The 22,937-nt window shown below is 52.1% G+C and overlaps 1 protein-coding gene and 1 long non-coding RNA gene across 4 annotated transcripts in view; one reads left to right on the top strand and one right to left on the bottom strand.

Moving 5' to 3' along the window:
* The window catches only part of Micu1 (mitochondrial calcium uptake 1), a 145,360-nt gene extending 132,542 nt beyond the window's left edge, over positions 1–12,818 (top strand). For both annotated transcript variants that reach the window (XM_052164221.1, XM_052164220.1), the window contains 2 exons: positions 9,875–9,964; positions 11,818–12,818. In XM_052164221.1, the coding sequence (XP_052020181.1) occupies positions 9,875–9,964; positions 11,818–11,975 (248 nt within the window). In that variant the 3' untranslated portion in view covers positions 11,976–12,818. The remainder of the gene's footprint in view (positions 1–9,874; positions 9,965–11,817) is intronic.
* Positions 12,819–16,073: 3,255 nt separating this feature from the next.
* LOC127669959 (uncharacterized) lies at positions 16,074–18,868 on the bottom strand. Of its 2 annotated transcripts, none has more exons than XR_007974439.1 (2): positions 18,496–18,868; positions 16,074–17,020 (listed from the first exon to the last, which is right to left on the bottom strand). It is a non-coding gene; the product is annotated as an uncharacterized LOC127669959 (long non-coding RNA). The 2 variants fall into 2 exon arrangements; XR_007974440.1 differs by having other exon boundaries at positions 18,458–18,554.
* Between the last annotated feature and the right edge of the window lie 4,069 nt (positions 18,869–22,937).

Below are 22,937 nucleotides of genomic sequence, written 5' to 3'. Positions count from 1 at the left end.
TACATTTCAAATATTTTCCTCTTTCCAGGTCTCCCCTTCGGAAGCTCCCTATCCCATCCCCCTCCCCTGCCTCTATGAGGGTGCTCCCCCACCCACCCACTCCTGCCCTGCCCTGGCATTCCTCTATACTAGGGCATCGAACACCCTCAGGCCCAAGGGCCTCTCCTCCCAGTGATGTCCAACAAGGCCATCCGCTGCCACATATGTGGCTGGAGCCATGGGTCCCTCCATGTGTATTCTTTGGTTGGTGGTCCAGTCCCTGGAGCTTGGGGGAGGGGGGAGGAGGCCTCTGGCCTGTTGACACTGTTGCTCCCCCCATGGGGCTGCAAACCCCTCAGCTCCTTTAGTCCCTTCTCCAACTCCTCCATCGGGGACCCCCGAGTTCAGTCCAATGGTTGGCTGCGAACTTCTGCCTCTGTGTTTGTCAGGCTCTGGCAGAGCCTCTCAGGAGACAGCCATATCAGGCTTCCAGCAGCAAGCTCTTCCCAGCATCCACAATAGTGTCTGGGTTTGGTGGCTGTATATGGGATGGATCCCCAGGTGGGGCAGTCTCTGGGTGGCCTTGCCTTCAGTCTTTATCCACACTCTGTCTCCAGATTTCCTCCTGTGAGTATTTTGTTCACCCTTCTAAAAAGCACTGAAGCATCCACACTTTGGTCTTCCTTCTTCTTAGGCTTCATATGGTCTGTGAATTGAATCTTGGGTATTCTGAACTGTTGGGCTAATATCTACTTATCACTGAGTACATACAGTGTGTTAGTTCCTTTGTGACTGAGTCACCTCACTCAGGATGATATTCTCAAGTTCCATCCATTTGCCTTCGAATGTCATGAAGTCCTTGTTTTTAATAGCTGAGTAGTACTCCATTGTGTAAATGTACCACATTTCTGTATCCAGTCCTCTGTTGAAGGACATCTCGGTGCTTTCCAGCTTCTGGCTATTATAAATAAGGCTGCTATTTATAATAACATAGTAGAGCATGTGTCCTTATTACATGTTGGAGCATCTTCTGCGTATATGTCCAGGGGTGGTATAGCTGGGCCCTCAGGTAGTACTATGTCCAATTTTCTGAGGAACACCAGACTGATTTCCAGAGTGGTTGTACCAGCTTGCAGTCCCACCAGCAGTGGAGGAGCGTTCCTCTTTCTCCACATCCTCACCAGCATCTGCTGTCACCTGAGTTTTTGATCTTAGCAATTCTGACTATTGTGAGGTGGAATCTCAGGGTTGTTTAGATTTGCATTTCCCTGATGACTAAGGATGTTGAATATTTCTTTAGGTGCTTCTCGGCCATTTGAGTTTCCTCAGTTGAGAATTCTCTGTTTAACTCTGTTCCCCATTTTTAAAATAGGATTATTTGGTTCTCTGGAGTCTAACTTCTTGATTCCTTTGTATATATTGGATATTAGCCCTCTATCGGATGTAGGATTGGTAAAGATCTTTTCCGAATCTGTTGGTTGCCGTTTTTGTCCTATTGACAGTGTCCTTTGCCTTACAGAAGCTTTGCAATTTTATGAGGTCCCATTTGTCAATTGTTGATCTTAGAGCATAAGCTATTGGTGTTCTGTTCAGGAAATTTTCCCCTGTGCCCATGTGTTCGAGATTTTTCCCCACTTTCTCTTCTATTAGTTTCAGTGTATCTGGTTTTATGTGGAGGTCCTTGATCCACCTGGACTTGAGCTTTGTACAGGACGATAAGAATGGATCAATTTGCATTCTTCTACATGTTGACCGCCAGTTGAACCAGCACCATTTGTTGAAAATGCTGTCTTTTTCCCACTGGATGGTTATAGCTCCTTTGTCAACGATGAATTTTTAAAGTAAAATTATTCACAGTGTAGGCAAGGAAGCCTCAAAATCCAAAATAAATGTTTGCTTCATGAGGGATTTTCCATGCAAAGACCTGGTTGATTTTCCCAAATTTAAAGTCACTTAGCATTCTAAAGATTGATTCTGCCTCAGCTGCGACACTGTGCATATTTGATTGTTTTGTAAAATGGGATAAACGCCCTGAGGAGGAGAGGTGCCTTAGCGACGCCATGTGTGCCTACTGGTGGGAGAGGGAGAGGAATGGAAGCTGCCAACATGACAGTCACTGAGGAAGAGACCAGAAAAGACAGGTGACAGGAAGACTGGGTCAGCAAGATGGCGCAGCCGATGAAGTCACTTGCTGCTAAGCCCGATGACATGAGTTCGATCCCCAGAACCCACACAGAGGAAAAGAGAGAAGCAATTCCTACAAGTAGTCCTTCAGCCTGCATGTACACACACTAAGGCACACACACACACACACACAAGGGGGAGCATACACTTGCGGGGAGTGGGGACCTAGAAAAGGGGAAATCATTTGCAATGTAAATAAAAAAAATTTAAAAAAATAAAAAAAGGGGGGGGGGAGCATACATACACACAATAAATGAATGTTTTTAAAAATCTTTTAGGGGCTGGAGGCATGCCTCAGTAATAAAGAGTATTTAAAGATCTTGCAGGGGACGAGGGTTGATTCCTCAGAACCCAAATTAAGAGGCTCACCACTGCCTTTAACTCCAGCTCCAAAAGTATATGATGCCTCTGGCCTCTGAAGGAATGTGTATACACACACACACACACACAAGATTAGGCACCATTGCACTCCTTCCTGGAGACGTCAAGGTTTGCTCCCGAGAGCAGCCCGTCTTTCAGGCCATTTCAACACACTGAATTATAACGTGTCTACAGCCATTGGAGTCAGGCTTCACTGAAGCAAGCATCGCAGTCCGTCAAGGATACCATGTTAGACAGAGGGAACCTTCTGCAGATCAAGGTAGAAGCGAGGAGGCACATTCAGCAAATCGCAGCCAGCTGTTCTTGGGAGGCTCACTCCGCAGCCGCTACGGTGTGCTGTTGTGTTCTGGGGGGGGAATTATTTTTCAGTCGAGGTCCTGAATGAGCCAAGCACAGCACAGTTGCCATTCACAAACATGGCAGGGAAAGAAGAAGGGAGAATCTTCTGTGTGTGTGTCTGAGAGAGGTGCTGCTGGCGCTGCTGGTGGCCTCTCGGGGTAAAGGCACCAGTGCGCACAGCTGAGAGCAAGACTCCACTCCACCGTCTAAATTAGAAATAAGTGAAGAACGTATTACCTAACCAGAAATAATTTTCTAAGCAGGCATAGTGGCTCACGCCTCTAACACCAGGACCCAGAAGCTGAGGCAAGCCAGGCAGTGTAGGCCTTTAATCCCAGCACCAGGAGAGGTCGCAGCCAGTGGATTTCTGTGCGTTCAAGGACAGCCTGGTCTACAGAGTGAGTTCCAGGACAGCTAGAGCTATACAGAACAAAGAGTCTCGAAGGAAAAGAGAAGAGAAGAGAAGAGAAGAGAAGAGAAGAGAAGAGAAGAGAGGAGAGGAGAGGAGAGGAGAGGAGAGGAGAGGAGAGGAGAGGAGAGGAAAAGAGAGGAGAGGAAAGGAAAAGAAAAAAGAAAAGAAAAGAAAAGAAAAAGAAAAGAAGGCCGAGGCAGGAGGATCCAGGAAGTTGAATTTGAGGTTAACCTGGCAAGCCCCTGTCTCGGTGTGTGCTGGGGTGGGAGTCTGCAGCCCTTGAGCTAAGACCTGGCCTGTTAGGTTCCCATACTAAGAACACTTGACTGGCCTCGGATGAAATCCCTCCCGGTGTGTCTGCCCTCTGCTCTGAGCGAGGCCTCTGCACACTCCTGCTTTCCGTGCTAACCTCACTGCCTCTCCATCCCCAGCCTTCATCACCTGAGGGAGGTCACACACACACACACAAACTGGAAGAAGCAGTCTCCTCCCAGACACAGAGTGCTTTATTGTGACCACTCGAGTGGCTTAGCACACCAGGTATTTCTCCTCCTCAGCAGTGTGCCGGCTGGCCCCTTCTACATTGGAACCGTCTCCAGTGCGTCCATCTGTCCTGTAGCCTTTCAGCTGAAAATATCCACTTCCTAATGGCGTTCATAGACATGTTTGTCCGCCAGGCAGAGCAGAACATGCCTGTGGTCACAGGACTCGGAAGGCCAAGGCAGGCAGCTCATGGGGCCCAGCAGTTTGAGATCACCCAAGAACACCTCTTAATAAACAAAACAAACAAATAAACAAAAGCATCCTGCCTTTTTACATAGGATGTGACAGGATTTTCAGTGAAGCACAGCATTGCATGACACAATAAACCTTACAGCTAAGTTAGTCCAAGGAGCCCATTGTGGCTGTCATCTGAACAGCACTCGGTTTTGGTAGCACTTACTGTTAGCAAGCGGGTGACCCAACTGACAACCCTCTGACAGGCAGGCCGCTTGATCACACAGAGGTTGTCAGCAGCCTGTACCACGCAGAGCAGGCGCTGTCCTCTTACTGCTAAGGTGCTGTGTCCTCTGTATTCTCCCCGCTTAGCCCTCCTGAATGCTGTCTTTCCCCAGCGCGCACCCCAGAACTGTGTCAGTGTGTTCCAGCTGTCAGGGCGGCCTGGAAGAAGTTAAAAAAAGAAAAAAACCAGACACATGCAAGAAAGGACCCCTAGCGTAGAAGCCACCTTCCCAGGCCTGAAGCAGCGCCCCTCCCCCAACTCACCTTGGCAACCACAAGCCAGCTTTTTCATTTTCTCCCCTGCAGTCCAGTAGGGTGTGACTGACTAATCACATGACAGAATGGCTCAGGGCATCGCAGTAACCTGTGGGGGTCACCTTTCCACACACCCTCGCAGGGGGAAGAGACAAGCAGCTCTAACTGGGTCACACAGAGAACAGCACCCCGCCCTTCACCCCGGGTCACCTCTGTGACTTGTGCTTTTCTTGAAGTTGTTGTCCTCCTACACATTTTCAGTTGTCGCTTCAGTTGTCAACGTGCATTCCAAGGGCACAGCATGCGACCCTCGCTGCTGAACAGTCGGATCTGTGGTCTGGCTGGAGCGCCGCCTCCTACCAGTCCCGGCTGTCACTCACCCCTGACACAAAGCACTGAGGGTGACAGAGGCAGGAAGGAGCTGGTACCATCCTGGTGAGAGGCTGAGTGTGTATAGGGAAAGCCATGAGTTTTGTGACCCTGGCAAATCACTGAAGTCCCCTGAGTCTTTCATCATCTGTCTCTTCTGACTCCACGAGCCTGTGGTTTTATGTGGACCTGTGGGTTTTATCACTCTAACACTCTCCTGAGTGGCCATTGTACGGTAAGTTTTTTGTAATCATTTCTGACTTACTATTTTAACACAGAAACTTAGCATGAGTCTTCCCACCGTTGAGCTGACCAGTCATGGACCACGCCAGATGCACCTGGCACAGTTCAGATGCTGCCTGGAGTTGTCAGAACAGATGGCAGCAGATTTTGAGTGGCAGGATTCTGCTGACCCCTGTCCTAACCTTAAGTGGATGTAGGCCTCTGGGGAGATGAGTAGAAATGTCACCCAAGAGCCCTGGGAACCTAAGCTCTCTCTTACCTGGAACCTTCAATGCCAGCACTCAGGAGGCAGAGGCAGAAGGATCTCTGTGAGTTCAGGCTAGCCTGCTCAACATAGCAAGTTTCGGGCCAGCTGGGGCTACACAATGAAACCCTGTCTGGAAAAATTAATGAATAAAAATGAAAAGGTGTAAAGATTTCTCCGGCATCGTGCAAGCGGTCAGTTCTCCCTGGACACCCAGCCCGATCTTTCTCCTTCATTGTGCTGTGTCTGCCTGGAGCTAGTATCAGGTCTAGATCCAGCGGGTTGAGGTCTCCATGCCCTGAGACTGACCGTGGCCTTCAGACACTAGTTACAACCCCAGGCTGTCTTCTCTGAACTTCTGTCCACCCAGCTCCTGACAAGATGAGGTTCAGTTGATTTGTGAGAGACTCAAAGTACTGGGGTTTAGTACTTAGATTTATTGGTTTATTTCAAAGGTTACAGATCCCTGGGGAGAGGTCAGGGAGGAGCCCAGGAATTCTGTCCCTCCCAGGGCACCATCCTCCACAAACCTCCACGTGCCGACAGTCTGGAAGCTTGCCAAAGCCTGTCCTCTGAGGATCTTACAGGGTATCATTACATAGCATGACTGACTGACTGACCCCTTGGCCCTTAGGGTTAGAGGGCAGAGCTGCAAAATCCCAAGGAGACTTGGTCTTCCCTGTGATCCAGAGTCCATCTTGAAACTGCCTGTGTGCTGTCAACTCAGGAACACAAAGAAAGATAAACTTTGGCAATTGCAAGGATAGTAAAACTTTATGTCAAAAGAAAAACAAAAATCCCCAGAAGACTACATTAGCTACTCGTTCAATCCATGTGACAAAATACTTGCCTAAAGAAACCTAAGAGGCCAAAGAGATGCCCAGTGACGTCACACGCCGTGTGAGCACCAGGGCCCGGGCTTTGATTAGGCTGCCCATGGCCAGCACATACACCTGCAGCCTGAGGACGGTGGGGCCAGAGGCAGTGTGGCTGGGGCTTGCTGGCCGCCAGCCTAGCTCCAGGTTCAGTGAGCGACCCCGCCTCCAGAGCACAGGAGAGCATTCAAGGTCTCAGCATCATCCTCCGCCCTCCGTGCACAGACCATATTCACATCCATACACAGTAGATGTTGAAGGACAGAAGGAAGGGTTGGCTTGGGCACAGCCTGGAGGTACAGTGTCAGAACAGGGAGGGTGTGGTGGCAAGGGCCAGCGTCGGCTCCACGGCCAGGAAGACAAGAGGGATGGATGTCTATGCCGGTTCTCACGGTGTCCTTGCTATTCAGGCCAGGTCCCCAGCCCATGGAATTACACCGACCACATTTGGACTGAGCCTTTTCACCACAACCCAGTAACAGCCTCACAGGCATGGGATTTGGGGGAGGGGAGGAAATGTTCCATGGTGATTCTAAATACCACCAGGTTGCCAGGGGAAACTAACCATCATGAAAGATCTTAGTATGTGTTCCAGAATCACAGTCACCAAATAGGAGAGGCCAAGGTTGCAGTAGCAACAGTTCTATACAGGAGAGCTGAAGTCCAGGAGGATGGGGTAGGGAAGCTCTCTTCTCTGTGATTTCCAGATGCTGGAGACATTGGAAATGGGCAGCTATCGGGCACTTGGCCTGTAATCTGCTGTCACCCCACCAGGCCCAACAGTTCCCAGTTTGACAGTTTCCCTGCTAGTTGGTTTGTCCTGTGCTGTTCTAATTCATACCCTGGGGGCCTTCCCAAGGGCCTCTTTGCTACAAAAATGAAACCCCAGCAAGACTGTTCCCATCCCCAGGAGTCACAGTGACTTAGCAGCCCTGATAGTACACAGGCCACCAGTGCCCCCTCCAGGTGGGATGGGCATAATCTATCGCTGCCATGTGAGGAGTAGTATTTGTAATGAAGTTCGTGCCACAGTCTCTCGGAGTCCCCCACTCTACAAGCACTTAATACCAGCCTAATGAGCTGCTCCGTGGAAATTGTCAAGGGCTCTCTCTCACTGACACGCCTGGATATTGCTTACTAGTTTATTGGAGCAGAGTGCTGTCGGCGCGGGGAGAAAGATGAGTCTGAGAGTCACAAGACTGGCCAGGCGTGCTGCAGAGAGCAGGAGCCTCGGGAAAGAGCAAGGCAGTCGTTAGAGCGGTTCAAACGTGAGATTGATGCAGCCTGCAGCAAATGGTACAGCCAGCAGAACGCAGACTCCAGCACACGTGAGGTTCCCGGCCCTTCTCAGGACTCCTGCGCCAGTGCCCCCCTCACATGGTAGAGATAGATTATGTCCCATCCCACCCTCACACTCTAAAACAAGCACTGGGGACTGCACCCCAACAGACCCCACCGGCCTCCTTCTAGCATCCTCAGATTTGAATAGGAGAGAAGCAAACCTTCAGCCATCAGGCAGGCAACTGTCAGGGTGGAGTCACTCAGAGAGCCGCGTCTCCTGACACCCAGCACGGCTCTGCCTCGCCATGCCTGTGTCTGCTGACCTCGGAGACTGTGTACTGAATATATATATATATACATACGTACATACATACATACACACACAGAGGTGAAAGATGCAAGCGAGTTAATTCAGAAAAAAATGACAAGACAAATGGGAACTGATGCTGAAGTGTGAGATAGCAGGAGGCACCCCCACGCACCTCTGCTCCACGGCGCTGCTGCGGAGTCTGACCAATGGTCAGTCGCACAGCCTGTCCGTTAGCAGAACCTGCTCCTTTCCTTTTTCTCTTTATTTTATGTACACAGATGTATCCCCTGCAAGTATATATGTGTACCTGTGTATGCCTGGCTCCCCAGGAAGTCAGGGGAAGGTTTCAGATCCCTGGGAGTAGAGTTATGGACGGTTGGGTGCTGGCAATCAGACCCAGGTCCTCTGCAAGAGCGCGAAGTGCCCGTAACCACTGAGCCATCTCTCCAGCCCCTTTTCCTTCCTGCAAGTTTTACTTCACTTTGGGGCTGCTCTGTACGCAGTAACATAATTTATAGGCATAGGTAGGCCAGGCGTGAGGATAAATGAGAGGAAAGACAGCGGAAATTGCCTAGTTCTTCCTGGCTCGTCTTTCATGGAAAACCAATTCCACATGATTGCTAATATTTCATAGTAAATGTCAGGGGGAGGAAAGTGGCAGAAGAGAACTTCTCTACAGAGGCCAAAAAAGAAAATTAAAATTAATAAAAGCTGTGTGGTGGTCTAGTGAGATCGAGTCCCCAGCTTCTCAAGGGTACAGGTAAGAGAAACGGCTGGAGCAGAGCCGGAGGAGGCGGCTAGCGAAGCAAACTGCTCACCATGCAGATCCCAGACTGGCTGGGAACTAAGGTGCACACCCATCATGTCGGTGCCCCGCCCCTCCTGTTGGTGCCCCGCCTCTCCTATCGATGCCCCGCCTCTCCTGTCGATGCCCCGCCCCTCCTGCCTCCAGCTCCAGTTGTTGCTGTGGAGAACTTAGTTATTGCTTTGTTTTGTTTTGTGGGGGGGAGTTTTGGATTTTGGTTTTTTTCAACACAGGGTTCCTCTGTGTAGCCCTGGCTGTCCTGGAACTCACTCTGTAGACCAGGCTGGCCTCGAACTCAGAAATCCACCTGCCTCTGCCTCCCTAGAAATGTTTTGATGAAGTTGCCCGGGGCAGGTGACATGAAGTGCGTACAGTGCAAGCATGAGGACCTGGGTTGATTCAGATGCCAGGACCCAGTTCTGATCCTCATGTAAAGCGGGACCCATGCGGGCCATGATGACATATGTCTTTTCTCCCAGTACTCAGGAGGCAGAGGCAGACAGATCTTTGTGAGTTCGAGGCCAGCCTGGTGTACCGTGGGAGTTCCAGGACAGCCAGAGTGACACAGAGAAGCCCTGTCTGGAAAAACCAAACCAAACAAACAAATAAAATACCCTAAGAGTAAAGAAAGGGAGTTGTGCACGCCTGTAATCCCAGTACTCTGGGAGGCAGAGGCAGGCGGATTTCTGAGTTCGCGGCCAGCCTGGTCTACAGAGTGGGTTCCAGGACAGCCAGGGCTACACAGAGAAACCCTGTCTCGAAACAAACCAATTCCAAAAAAAAGAAAAAAAAAAAAAGGGAGTTGTGGATAAAGATGAAATTCTCCCTCCCCCCTCTCTGGTTCTTTTATTCCTCACTGCTGGGCATTGAGACTTAAACCCAGACGTGGCACGTGCCACCCACGTGCCACATCACCGAGACACGCACAGCCCATTTGATTATTGATTATTGCTGGGTGCCCCCTCCGTGGCCTTTGGCTCTGACACAGGTTCTCACTGCTTAGCCAGCTGCCCCCACGGGTTTGACCCTCCTCCCTCACCGTCCTCAGAACTAAACTAAAGGCATGCTGCCCCCACCGCTGGCCTTACCCCCTCAAATCCCACCGCAGAGTTTTGAGTGGTTTAGCCAGCTCTTGGAGAGAGAGAGAGAGAGTGGAGAAGTCTGCGCACTGCTAACCCACCGTTTCCTTCCCCAGTGACCATGCAGCAAGTGGCCAGGACAGTGGCAAAAGTGGAACTGTCGGACCATGTGTGTGACGTGGTGTTTGCGCTCTTTGACTGCGACGGTGAGTGGGGTCCCATGGAGTGGGGAGGGTGCCCTGGGCGTCGCTGTGGTCCTGGGCCCTGGCCCAGTTTGTAGTGGGCCAGTTTTATACGGCAGCCTCTGCCTCTGCAGCAGCTCAGCCCTTGACCTCGTGAGCTTGAGGGACATTACCCTGGGCCCCAGGCTGTGTTGGCCACTTCTCCGGGTTGGTTTTGGTTTTGGTTTGTTTATTTGTTTTATTAGTTTTGTTTTGTCGAGATGGGGGTGTCTGTGTAACCCTGGCAGGCCTGGAACTTACCGCATCCACCCTAAGTGCTGGCATTAAAGGAGTATACTGCCACACCCAGCGCATCCTCCATTTCCTATAATTCTACCGTGCCTGTGGGTTGAAATTAGTGACTACATGGATTTCAAAATGACAACAGCAATCACATTTGTAAGATAGCTCGTCCCAAATTGTAATCCTGATGATCCCCAAAGACGCAATTTTCTCAGGAAAATAAATAAGCAAAAATATTTCCACACTCAGACCCACAGTTCGCTGCTAGCAGATAAGGGCACATATGTTCCAGTGTCTCTAGAAAGAAGATGGCATGGCTCTGTTCTTACAGAACATAGTGGGTGCCAGGGCCTGTGTCACATAGGACAACAGCGGGAGAAATACAGGGCGGGGCTGAGCAGGGCAGAGCGCCGGCCGCTCTTGCCAAGGGCCAGGGTTCAGTTCACAGCATCCACATAGCAGCTCCAGTTCAAGATCTGTCACCTCCTGACCTCCTCGGGTACCAGGCACACACGGAGTAAATACGCACATAGGCCCAGGGCACACAGAATTGTTAAAATTAAAAAAAGAGAAGAGATAGGGTGCGGTCCACCTTGGGGAGGCTGTATAAGCCCAGACCAGCAAAGGTTCCAGGGCCAAGGCTGAGGATGAACAGGGTGACCAGCTCAAGGGCGACAGGGACACCTCCCAGGCAGAGAAGCAGATTAAACTGGAGCCTCCCCACACTGCTCCCCTGCAGTTCAGCGTCCTCCCCGCACTGCTCCCCTGCAGTTCAGCGTCCTCCCCACACCACTCCCTGCAGCACAGTGTCCTCCCCACACTGCTTCCTTGCAATACAGCGTCCTCCCCACACCGCTCCCCTGCAGCACAGCATCCTCCCCACACCGCCCCCTTGCAGTACAGCATCCTCCCCACACTGCTCCCCTGCAGCACAGTGTCCTCCCCACACTGCTCCCTGCAGCACAGTGTCCTCCCCACACTGCTCCCCTGAAGCTCAGCGTCCTCCCCACACCACTCCCCTGCAGCACAGCGTCCTCCCCACACCGCTCCCCTGCAGCACAGTGTCCTCCCCACACCGCTCCCTGCAGCACAGTGTCCTCCCCACACCGCTCCCCTGCAGCACAGTGTCCTCCCCACACTGCTCCCCTGCAGCACAGTATCCTCCCCACACCACTCCCTGCAGTACAGCATCCTCCCCACACCGCTCCCTGCAGCACATTGTCCTCCCCACACCGCTCCCTGCAGCACAGCGTCCTCCCCACACTGCTCCCCTGCAGCACAGCGTCCTCCCCACACTGCTCCCCTGCAGCACAGCGTCCCCTCTTTGCCCCACTGTTGCAGTGTATCTTCTGCAGCCCAGGAGTATCCCGGGGACCAGCGCACAAATTTCATCTGTCTCTGTTCCAACCCAGGACCTGCCTTATGCTCTGGTCAAAGTGTCCGTGGGCTGCATTTGGAGACAGGGACTGAGCCGAGGTTGAAAGTGGCTGAGTGTGTGCTGGGCTGCAGAGCCCACGGGGTGGGGGGGGGGGGGCTGGAGTTCCTCGGTGGCTTTGGTCCCAGAGTCCCCGCTCACGCCTGTGTCTCATCTCCAGGCAATGGGGAGCTGAGCAACAAGGAGTTTGTGTCCATCATGAAGCAGCGGCTGATGCGAGGCCTGGAGAAGCCCAAGGACATGGGCTTCACCCGCCTCATGCAGGCCATGTGGAAGTGCGCCCAAGAAACCGCCTGGGACTTCGCTCTGCCCAAATAGTGCTCCCACTGCACCTCAGCTCAGTGCCCTGCGACCCTCGGAGTGGCCCTTCATGCCGCCGCTGCAGCCGCCGCCGCTGCTGCTGCTGCTGCTGCTGCTGCTGCTGCTGCTGCTGCTGCTGCTGCTGCTGCTGCCGGGAGTAGTGCCACCTTCCCCATCTCTCTGGGTGACCTCTGGCCTCAGCTGGTCCTCTCCACCAGTCCCTGGCCCAGTCAGTGTTCTGCTGGGCTCTGAGTCTGCGGTCAGATCAAAGGTCCTAAGACAGGAACAAGTCTTCAAAGTAGAGACCTTAGCTCCTTTAACAAGCGCCCTGTGGGTCAATGAGAGCCCTCCCAGCTCGGCCAGCCCCCAGCCCCCAGCCCTGGGAGGGAGTCGTCTCTGCTCTGCAGTCTCTCAGTCTCTCATAGCTGTGGATTTAGCTTAACAAGAACCCTCACTCCCTGCCATTTTCCTCCCGCTGTGTTTAGGCTGCAAGCTTGGAAATACTCTGGCAGGTAAAAGGAAGCCTGTGGTGAATGATAATGCTGCCGACCTGGAGGAAGGGTCGATGTCCCACACCAGTGGCTCCAGGAAGGCCCTGTGCCCCCAAGCAGAATTCCCGATTCCAAGTAGCTGCTTGGAGCAGCTCTCCAGAACCTTCCCGTTCTTTGGTTTTCCTCCCAGGCTCTCTGCGACGCCTCCTCTGGGACGCTGCTTGCCTCCAGCAATGGCCGAGTCCCAGTTCCTGTCTTGTCCCCTCTCTATGGACCTGCGGAGCCCAGACCCAGCTCAGAGCCTAGCTGCCCTCTGTCTAAAACCCTCGTAAAATATCACTTTAATTATAACACTTTGCAGGAAACGTCATCCCCAAGAGCTCTGTGTCCTTCCTTCCTTCCTTCCTTCCCTCTTCCCATGTTTTTTGTCTTGGTCGCAGCAGACCCTGTTCTAGCCAGAGATGAGGCAGGGACAAAAGGTGAGGGCGCTTGCAGGTTAGAGTAGCAGTGCCATCCCCTTGCAGCCGTGCTTCCTTGGGACTCACACACTGTCCCTGACACAGCCCGTGTGCACCCAGCATGGTGGGCAAGCATTCTGAGAACTGTAGCAACGGCGTCATCGTCTGATGGGCTCAGCCCCACCCCACCCCTCTGGTGCCGCGCCGCCGGTACCCCATCTGTTCGCTCATCTGTTAAATGATAGATTGAGCTGAACGGGCCTGCAGCTCCTTCCTCTGAGCCTCTGCGTCAGCTCTCCAGAACCTCATGGCTGTGCCTTAGCGTGGCGCCACACCCTGACTCGGAGCACAGCAGGGGTTATTGGTCAGAGAGAGAGATCTGGGGCCTCTGTCCACACCTGTGGGAAAGCAGAGGCGGGCACTGCCTCCGGGCCTCCCTTCCCCGAGGCCGGCCTCACTCTCCCAGCTGCTTCGGCCTCGTAAGCGCCCTCCACCCTGCCCGGAGTCTGCAGTGCAGGCTTTGCTGTGCTGGTTGCTCTAAGCCTGAGGCATCGGCGCAGTGTAAGCGGTTCTGAAATCTGTCCCATAATCCCCGCTCACCCTCTCCCCTGTTCCCATTCTCCAGAAGTCCATCCACGCACGGGCTGGGTGGGGCATTTATTTCTCCCCACAAGAACCCTTCAGGGGAGCACCTGGGTTTCCTTAACCAGAGGTTCACTGTGCTCCTAGGAGACAAGAAGAGGAATCTTAGAAACTGTTGCTAAGCAAGGGCAACCTAAGAATGCTCCGGGATTAGAAAAAAGAAAAAGATTTCAATTGCTTCTAGTGCCCCACCTTGTTTCAGCTATGGCTGCTGAAGCACATACTCTAGGGAAAGGAGAGGCGTGGACAGTAGCTGCTGCCACACAGTGAAGAAGGGACTTCATGGGCCCACGAGGCAGGTGCTGGCCCCAGGGTGCAAGGCAAGCCTCGAACAGACCGAACCCACCAGGGTCATGAGAATCCTCAGAAAAGTTAGGCAGGAGCCGAGACAGGCTCAGCTGTGGACGTCCAGTGCCCCCTGCTGGCAGAACCGCTCAGTGCAGGCGTCTAACCTGCCAGCAGGGCTGGTGGCCCAAAGGCAGAGCAGAAGAAACTGAAGATGCAGTAAAGGCAGAAATAGTATATTGCTCTCTTACTTTAGATCATGAATGTCAACGAATAAATAAATGTATGCTCTTCGAGCAATTCAACGTCACCCTCAGCTGCTGCAGACCAGGCGCTGTGCAAGGTCTTTGAGGAGCATGCATCCTGGAGAGGAAAACAGGAAGGCGCAAGCAAGATTCCTTAGTCCCATGAAGCAGCTGTCCACCTGATCCCTGCCTGTGAGGCCACACACGCCAGCAGCAGAAGCGGGATTCGGGGTGGCTCGGGGTTGGTTTGTCGTTTTAAATAGGCCTGTGAGTTGACTAGAAGGTCCAAAGACTGAGGCGCAGTAGGGACAAGAGGAAGCCGAAAATGCAGATTCAATGGCCAGGTCTCTCCCGAAAACTGGAGTGCGCGGTCCCTAACATCGATTAGGGAGTGATTCTGAATTACGAGCCGGAGCCAACTGTAGCAAGCTGAGAGCACATTTGTAATTCCAGAACTAACGAGGGGTCGGGTGGGCGGGGCAGGGGAGCAGCTCTGGGCAAAAGATCGCTTTGAGTTCAAAGCCAACCCGACTAAATGTGAAACTCTGTCTCAAAGGAAAGAGTGGGAAGGAAGATAACGACCGACCATAAAAGGTGACTCGGAAAGCATCCACGTGGGACATTTGGGATTGGGCGTGTCGTGACGTGGGAGTTTGTGTCGGCATGCCTAAGACCCTGTGTTCCACCACCTGCATACTTGAGGGCTCGGAGCCGAATATACTACTGGGTGTGACATTTATGGAGGCAGTGGGAAGCTCGCTGACAGCATGAATTAGTATACATGGTGTCCTGGGTTTGGTTCCTAGCACCATAAAAAAAAAAAAAAAAAAAGCCACAACTAAAGGGAAATGTTTAAATCTCCATTATGAAGCCTGGCATGGTGGCAAACACCTTTTATCCTAGGACTGGAGAGGCAGAAGCAGGCAGATTTCTGAGTTCGAGGCCGGCCTGGTCTACATAGTGCATTTCAGAACAGCGGGGGCTATTTAAAGAAATTGTGTCTCAAGAAATGAATGGAAGAATGGGTGAATAAATGGAAGGATGGATGATGGATGGATGGGTGGATGGATGGGTGGGTGGATGAGTGGATGGGTGGATGGATGGATGGGTGGATGGATGGATGGGTGAATACTTCCATTCTTGCAGAAGATACACTGTGCACCTGCCTCAACAGACTGTAGGTGGGGGGGGGGGGGGGAGAGAAAGTCACAAGACTGGGGAGATGTCTTAGTGGGTTACACATTTGCCACACAGGCCTGACAACCTGGATCCTCAAAACTCAATAGCATACGAGACTCTGTTTCCAGACGAGCCTCTCCTGGGGGTGGGGTTGGGGATGGGGAATCCTGCGGAGCTCAAGGGACAGTTCCTTAGCATGTGCAAGGAATGACCAAGAGAGACCCCCATCTCAAGGTGGCAGGTAGGGGCTGACACCCAAAATTCTCCTCTGACCTCCACACACATGTACTGGAGTATGTGCACCTCAACACCAGACACACAGGGAAAGTAACAGACATGTAAATAAACTTGGGGCTACAGGCACGTACCACCATGCTCAGCTTTACACGGTGCTGGCGACTGAATCCATGGCTTTTATACGTGCTGGACAAAGCAAGCACCCCACCAACTGAGCCACATCCCTGCTATTAGGAGTTTGAAAAGCCGTAAAATCATTGATGATCAACAGCTTAAATAGTACTGTAGGGAAAAAAGGGGTTGTGTTGGCTAGACAGTGATAACGCAAGCCTTTAATCCCAATACTCGAATTGGAAGGCAGAGGCAGGCAGATCTCTGAATTCGAGGCCAGCCTGGTCTACAGAGTGAGTTCCAGGATATCCAAGGCTACACTGAGGAAAAAAATAATTGAAAAATAATCTTGAAAAAAAATAATAACAATAAATAATAGCAACAATAAATCATACTGTAAGCAACTCTGTGCCAATAAATGTAAAATTATTGTTTTCTCAAAGATATCAGATAGATATAAAGGGAAAATTCAAGTAGCCAAACCACAACAAATTTAATCTATAAAATTTATAACAAAAAGTGCCAAACACAGATGGCCCGCTGGGGGAGAAAGGCAACTCTAGGATCTTGTAAGTAAGAAGTTAGGATAGGGCTGGAGAGGTGGCTCAGCGGTCAAGAAAACTGACTGCTCTTCCAAAGGTCCTGAGTTCAAATCCCAGCAACCACATGGGGGCTCACAGCCATCTGTAGGGAACCCAATGGCCTCTTCTGGTGTGTCTGAGCCAGCTACAGTGTACTCATAAAATAAATACATCTTTTTTAAAAAAAAAAGTTAGGGCAGCCATATTAATAACTAGGAACCACTGAGGGCGCCAAGTGGGAAGATGCCGTTTCTGCGCTACATTTACTTCCTTTGGTACTGAAGTTAGAACCCATCACTGCGTATATGCCAGCCAAGCACTGCACACTGGGCTGCACTCCCGGTAGCCAGCCCTGCAGGTTTTGAATGGTCAGTTTTCTTGAGACGCATTAAATGGCTTCGGTGGGGTCCACAATGAGTCGTAAGCCTAGAACAGTGTTTCTCAAGCTTCCTAATGCCGCACCCCTTAATACAGGTCCTCATGCGTGGTGACCCCCAACCATAACATTATTCTCATTGCTACTTCATAACTGTAATCTGCTACTGTTACGAACCGTAGCGTAAACATCTATGTTTTCAGATGGGCTTAGGCGACCCCTGTGAAAGAGTCATTCGACCCTCCTCAAATAGATCGTGACCCGCAGGTTAAGAACCCCTGTCCAGGTTGTATCAGGCTGCAGAGCCGGAAGGAAGTGAACAGGAAGGCGAGGCCACAGAGTCACATGGCTGGAGAAGTGCCCAAGCACGAAGCATGAACTAGAAGATGGCTGGAACACTTAGGATGAAACCAGACTTGAGACTGGGTAGCGCAGTGCTGTGGTTGCTCCTCATGGTCCTGCAAAGCCGAGAGAAGAGTCGGGGTTAGATGGAAGGTCGGGGCCGCTGAGGTGGCTTAGCAGTTAAGAGCATTTGTTCCAGCCGGGCGGTGGTGGGACACGCCTGTAATCCCAGCACTCTGGGAGGCAGAGGCAGGCAGATTTCTGAGTTCAAGGCCAGCCTGGTCTACAGAGTGAGTTCCAGGACAGCCAAGGCTACACAGAGAAACCCTGCCTCTGTGTTTTAAAAAAAAAGAAAGAAAGAAAAAAGAAAGAAAAGAAAAAGAAACCCTGTCTCGAAAAAACTAAATCCAAAAAAAGAGCATTTGTTCCTCGAAAAGAATCCGGGTTCAGTACCCAGCAACTACACGGCGGCTATCTAGAACTCCAGCTCCCGGGGATCCGAAGCCCTGTTTTTTAAACGCTCCAAAGGCACCAGGCACGCATATGGCACACACATATATGCAGGCAACACCTGCACGTAAATATTTTAAAAAGATAAAGTAGAGGTCAGAGACCAGGAGGAGCCCAGAGCTGGGCTGAGCTCTGCTGATAACAGCGGAGGTTAAAAAATAAACTCAGGAGACCTCCAGAGACGGCTGACCAACAGCCATGCCAGACGGTGTGGGAAGATAAGGATGCCCACGGACCCGCCCTCCCTCCGCCACACAGCACAGTGGGCCATGGGCACACAGAGCCCCTCGTGCGACCGTGCCGATCAGGAGGTGGAAGACATCCAGAGACGCACTTGCCTCCACGCCACACCCCCGGGCAGAGGAGGTCACCCAGAGCCCCACCAGCCGCGTGGCCCTCAGCCGGCAGCGGGAGCCCCTACAGTTTGCAAGTGTGATGGACAGAGGGAGAGGAAGAGAAGCACAACGGCTTGGGAAGGGAGATTGAGTAGGAGAGAAAGAGAAGAGAGATAGCCTGCTGTGAGTAGCCAGCCCAACGCCTGAGATCATGGTGAAGTCCCGGACCGTGCTGCCACTGAGGGCCTGTCTGGGTCTGTGGCTATGCGGTGGCTATGCGGTGGCAGGGGTTGGTGTCAATGTCCGTGGCTCACATGACCACTATGGTGATGTCCCCGGTCCAGGCAGCCACCTGGGACCACGTGGGTATCCAGGGGCTATGCAGAATGATCCCCGCTGTGCATTGGATACAGTACCCAGGAGAAATGCCCTGCCCCTTTCCAGCAACAGCACTTGGAAAAGTGGGCCCTGTCCCTTGCCAGGGTGGCACAATGGAGCTGGCTCTGGGGGGTGGGGGGGCAGAGGTGTGGGTGAGCTGGCCCTGAGGGCATAAGTGGAGAGCTGGCCCCACCACTCACTCGCCTGCTGGGAGGTGGCATGGGCAAGGAGGTGATAACTCCCCTCCCCCCTCTCTACCTCGCATGTCTCCCATGTCTGGGGGAGCTAACCCAGGGATCATGGAGCAGGAAAAATGGCTGTCCTCCTCACCTGTGGCAGCACTCAGAAAACCAGGCCCTGTACCTCACCTGGACACCGCAGTGGAGCTGGCCCTGGTGGCAGGGGCACAGGTGAGCTGACCCCTGAGGATGAGTGTAGGAGGACTGGCCCCACCACTTGTCTGCCATGAGGTGGAGCCAGTACAGGAGTGATCTCCTCCTCATCTTCTCCCTCCCCTTGCTACCTGTGGTTGTTGGAAGAGCTGGTGTGCTGTCATGACCGTGGGAGGGCTGGCCCTGCCCTTCACCGGCAGAGAGCAGGCTCTGCAGAACTGGCCCTAGCAGAGGGGGGCATTTGTGAGCTGCCCGAGGGTGTGAGTGCGGGAGAGCTGATGTGGCCCCTCACTGGCTGCAGCATTTGGGAGACTGGGCCCCACACCTTGACTGAGCAGCAAAGTGGAGCTGCTCTGGAGGCGTGGGTGTGGATGACCTGGCCCCTGGTCGTGCGAGTAGGAGAGCTGACCCTGCCCCCTGCCAATGGCAGCCACTGGGTGGCCAAGCCAGAGTGGGGCTGGAAAGCTTGCCCTGGTTGTTCGGATAAGGATCCACACTCCACACGTAAATGATAGAATTTGGAGCAGGAGGAAGGGGGCACTTTCTCAGCTTGAGACCCAGGCTCGGGTGTCAGGCCCTGAGGAGAACCCTTCCAGCCCGGCACAGAACGGTCGACTCCAGCATCTGAGCCACGTCTGGAGTTTGTACAGTTCCGTGTCTCATCCTACCACTACCCTGGGCCCCTGACGTCAGCCTCTACCCCTATTCATGGTGCACCTCGGGATCCCTGAAGCTCTGGCTTCCAGAACAGAAGACACATGATCACTAAATTAGATTTGTCACTTCACAGAAGTGATGAGCTTCCCCTCGGGGACCTAAAGAATGAGTGAGAGTGGGACAGACAGGAAGGGTGACTGAGGACTTGCAGGCAGGTGTGGCAGGGGCAGGGGGTGGGGGAGCGCGGGGCGAGGAGAGACACTTTAGATGTCTTAGATGCTGGGAGGGAATAGTTAGAGTCGGAGGAATAAAGGACAGCCAGATGTGATGCTGGAGACAGATGTGTGCAGCTAACAGCAGCCTCACAAGGGTGGGTTCTGGTCCAGTGGCAGAGCCAGGCCACCAGAGCGCTTCAGGAAAGAAGTTCTGAGATTTTCTCCCAGGACACCATGATGTTCTCACCCATGGTGTGCGGGCTTGTAATTCCAGCACTTGGGAACCCGGGGCAGGAGGACCACAGCAAGCTGAGGCAAGCCTGCCCGCCAGGGAGAAAGGGGTGTGGCTGCAGTTCATCCCTGATGTGGAATTCTTGTTTCATTTTGGAGACAGGATTTCACTCTGTAGCTTAGGCTGGCCTGGAACTCACAGCAATCCTCCTGCCTCATCCTCCCAAGTACTAGGATTACACGTATGAAGCTGGGTGATAGTAGTGCGTGCCTTTAATCTCAGCACTAGGGAGGCAGAGACAGGTGGATCTCTTGAGTTCAAGGCCAGCCTGATCCACAGAGCAAGTCTGAGGTCAGCCAGGGCCACACAGAGAAAGAGACCCTGTCTCAAAAAATAAAAAACTAAACAGACAAATGAACCAAAACAAGTATGAGCCAACATCCTCAGCCTTGCATTTATATTTTTAAACAAAATCTGAAACCATGGGCTAGAGGTTAAGAGCACTGACTGAACTAGGCAGTGGTGGTGCACACTTTTAATCCCAGCACTTGGGAGGCAGAGGCAGGTGGATTTCTGAGTTTGAGGCCAACCTGGTCTACAGAGTGAGTTCCAGGACAGCCAGGGCTACATAGAGAAACCCTGTCTCAAAAAAAACCAAATTCAAAAAACCAAAACCAAACAAACAAACAAAAAACACAAAACAAAAAAAAATAAACAAACAAAAAAAAGAGCACTAACTGCTCTTCCAAAGGTCCTGAGTTCAAATCCCAGCAACCACATGGTGGCTTACAGAGATCTGACGCCCTCTTCTGGTGTGTCTGAAAACAGCTACAGTGGACTTACAATAAATACATAAATCTTAAAAAAAAAAACCTGAAACCGTGAACCAAAGTGGTTAACATGAACTGAGGAACAGGACTGAGAGTAGAGTCCATGTAGGCGAGCCCTCGGGCGCAGGTCACCACCAACTCTGTTCATCAGTGCACCTCTGTTGAGGACAGAGGCGGGAGCCTGGCGGAGCACCTGCCTGCTCTGTGCACTATGCTTGATGCCCTTGGTTCCCAGCACCACAAAAGGGAGGGAGGGGGGTTAAGGGGAGAAGAAAGGGGATGTGGGGGAGGAGGGAAGGAGGAGGGAGGGGGAGGAAGGAGTGAGGAGGGAGGGAAGGAGGGAAGGAGGGAGGGAGTCAGGAGGGAGCCAAGCCCAGCAGCAGAGGGAAAGAGTGGGAAGCTGAGGTCCCTGCTGAGGACCACACAGGGAATGCTCTGCTCAGCCGCCTCTCCAGGTCCTCACAGACCTGCTGTGGCAGTGTGATAGAAATGGCTCCCATGGGCTCTGGTATTTGAATGCTTAGGGAGTGGCACTATTTGAGAGAGCTTAGGAGGGGGGACTTTGTTGGAGCAGTGTGGCACTGGGAGGTGGGCTTTGAGGTTTCAAAAGCCTGTGCCAGCCCCTCACACACATACACAAGCAAGCGTGTGCACACACACACACACACACACACACACACAAGGGTTAGGATGTAGCTCTCAAATCCTTCCGCAGCACACAGCCTGCCTGCCTGCTGCCACCCATCCCATGCTGGCTGCCACCGTGCTCCCTGCCGGATCACCATGGACTGAGTGAGCCTCTGAAACCCTAAGCCAGCCCCCAACTAATTTCCTTTATAGGAATTGCCTTGGTCATGGTGTCTCTTCACAGCAATGGAACAACGTCTAAGATACCTGCCAACCTGCTATGGAGCCAGTACCGATTAACATTTTAAATGACTTTGTCATTTTATGTGGCACGAAGAGAGGGAGGGCTTGCTGAAAAGGAACAGAGCAATCACAATCCACTGTCCTTAGCACGCTGAGAACCCCACCCCACCCCCTCCACCCCACCCCACCCGAGACGGCAGCACCTGTGGTCAGCAGAAGAGAGGACTTCTGACACTCAGGAAATGAGAGACTAGATCTCAGGCACTCAGAGGAGATGGAAGGTAGACATTAGAGTCCTAGGTCCACAAACCTCAGGAAGGGCTGTCTGCATTTAACCCTTGACACATTAGGAACCCACTAATCTATTCCAATGTCTTGTGAAAGGGGACACAGGGCGCTATCCCTAACCCTGAGAAAAGGGTCAGAAAGGGTTAGGAAGGGAAGTTTCCTAATGCCTCTGCCTCCACACCTGCTAGACTGCCCCTCCCCAAAAAATATTGTGTCCATGTGTCTGTCCAAGGCCAAGTGTCCCTGTGCCCCCCAGATCTCACATCTTATGTCTAACTGTTCACTCTCTTATTTGCATCATCAAAATTTCCAAGCCAATTAAATAATGTCTACTAGAGAGTGCTGTCGTGGACAGAAGGGGTAGCTCAGCGGTTAAGAGCGCTGGCTGCTCTTCTGAAGGTCCTGAGTTCAGATTCCAGCAAGCACATATATCACAACTGTCTATAATGAGATCTGATGCCCTCTTCTGGAGTGTCTGAAGACAGCTACAGTGTACTCACATATAATAAATAAGTAAATAAATAAATAAATAAATAAATAAAGCGGCTGCTGTTCCGGAGGACCTGGGTTCAATTCCCAGCACCCACATGGCAGCTCACAACTGCCCATAACTCCTGTTCCAGGATCTCTGACACTCTCATTCAGACATACATGCAGGCAGAACGCCGATGTCCATGAAATAAAAATACATTTTTAAAAATAGAAAAAAAAAAGATGCCGGGCGGTGGTGGCGCACACCTGTAATCCTAGCACTCTGGGAGGCAGAGGCAGGCGGATTTCTGAGTTTGAGGCCAGCCTGGTCTACAGAGTGAGTTCCAGGACAGCCAGGGCTATACAGAGAAACCCTGTCTCCAAAAAACCAAAATCCAAAAAACAGAAAAAAAAGATATAGTCTAAATGTTTTTATAAAAAGAAACTGCTATAGAACACCCGTGTTAAGTGCACACGGAGCCTCTTGGGAACACACGTGAAACAGTTGCATCACGGTGAGCACAGCGGTTCACCCTGCCAGCATTGCTCGGTCCTTGTATTGCTTGGCCTCAACATCAAATTTCATCATTTGGAGCCTTCCTCCATTAGAAGCATCCACTGTGCTTGGCCCTGAGTGAGTCATTTTCTGACCTCACAGCACACATCAGTGCACTCTCCTGTCCTAGAGTCTCCTCTCCCTCCCACCCTCCGGGTAATGGAGGGCCCTGTGATCCAGTTCCCCTCTGCTCCATAGTTTCTTTTAAAAGCATTTGAAGCTGGCGAGGTGGCTCAGCAGTTAAGAGCCCTGGCTGCCCTTCCAGGGTTCGCTACCCAGCAACTGCACAGCGGTTCAGG

This window comes from Apodemus sylvaticus, chromosome 19 (assembly GCF_947179515.1).
Source record: "Apodemus sylvaticus chromosome 19, mApoSyl1.1, whole genome shotgun sequence".
Taxonomy (NCBI): Eukaryota; Metazoa; Chordata; class Mammalia; order Rodentia; family Muridae; genus Apodemus; species Apodemus sylvaticus.
This window is presented reverse-complemented; position numbering and strand designations above follow the sequence as displayed.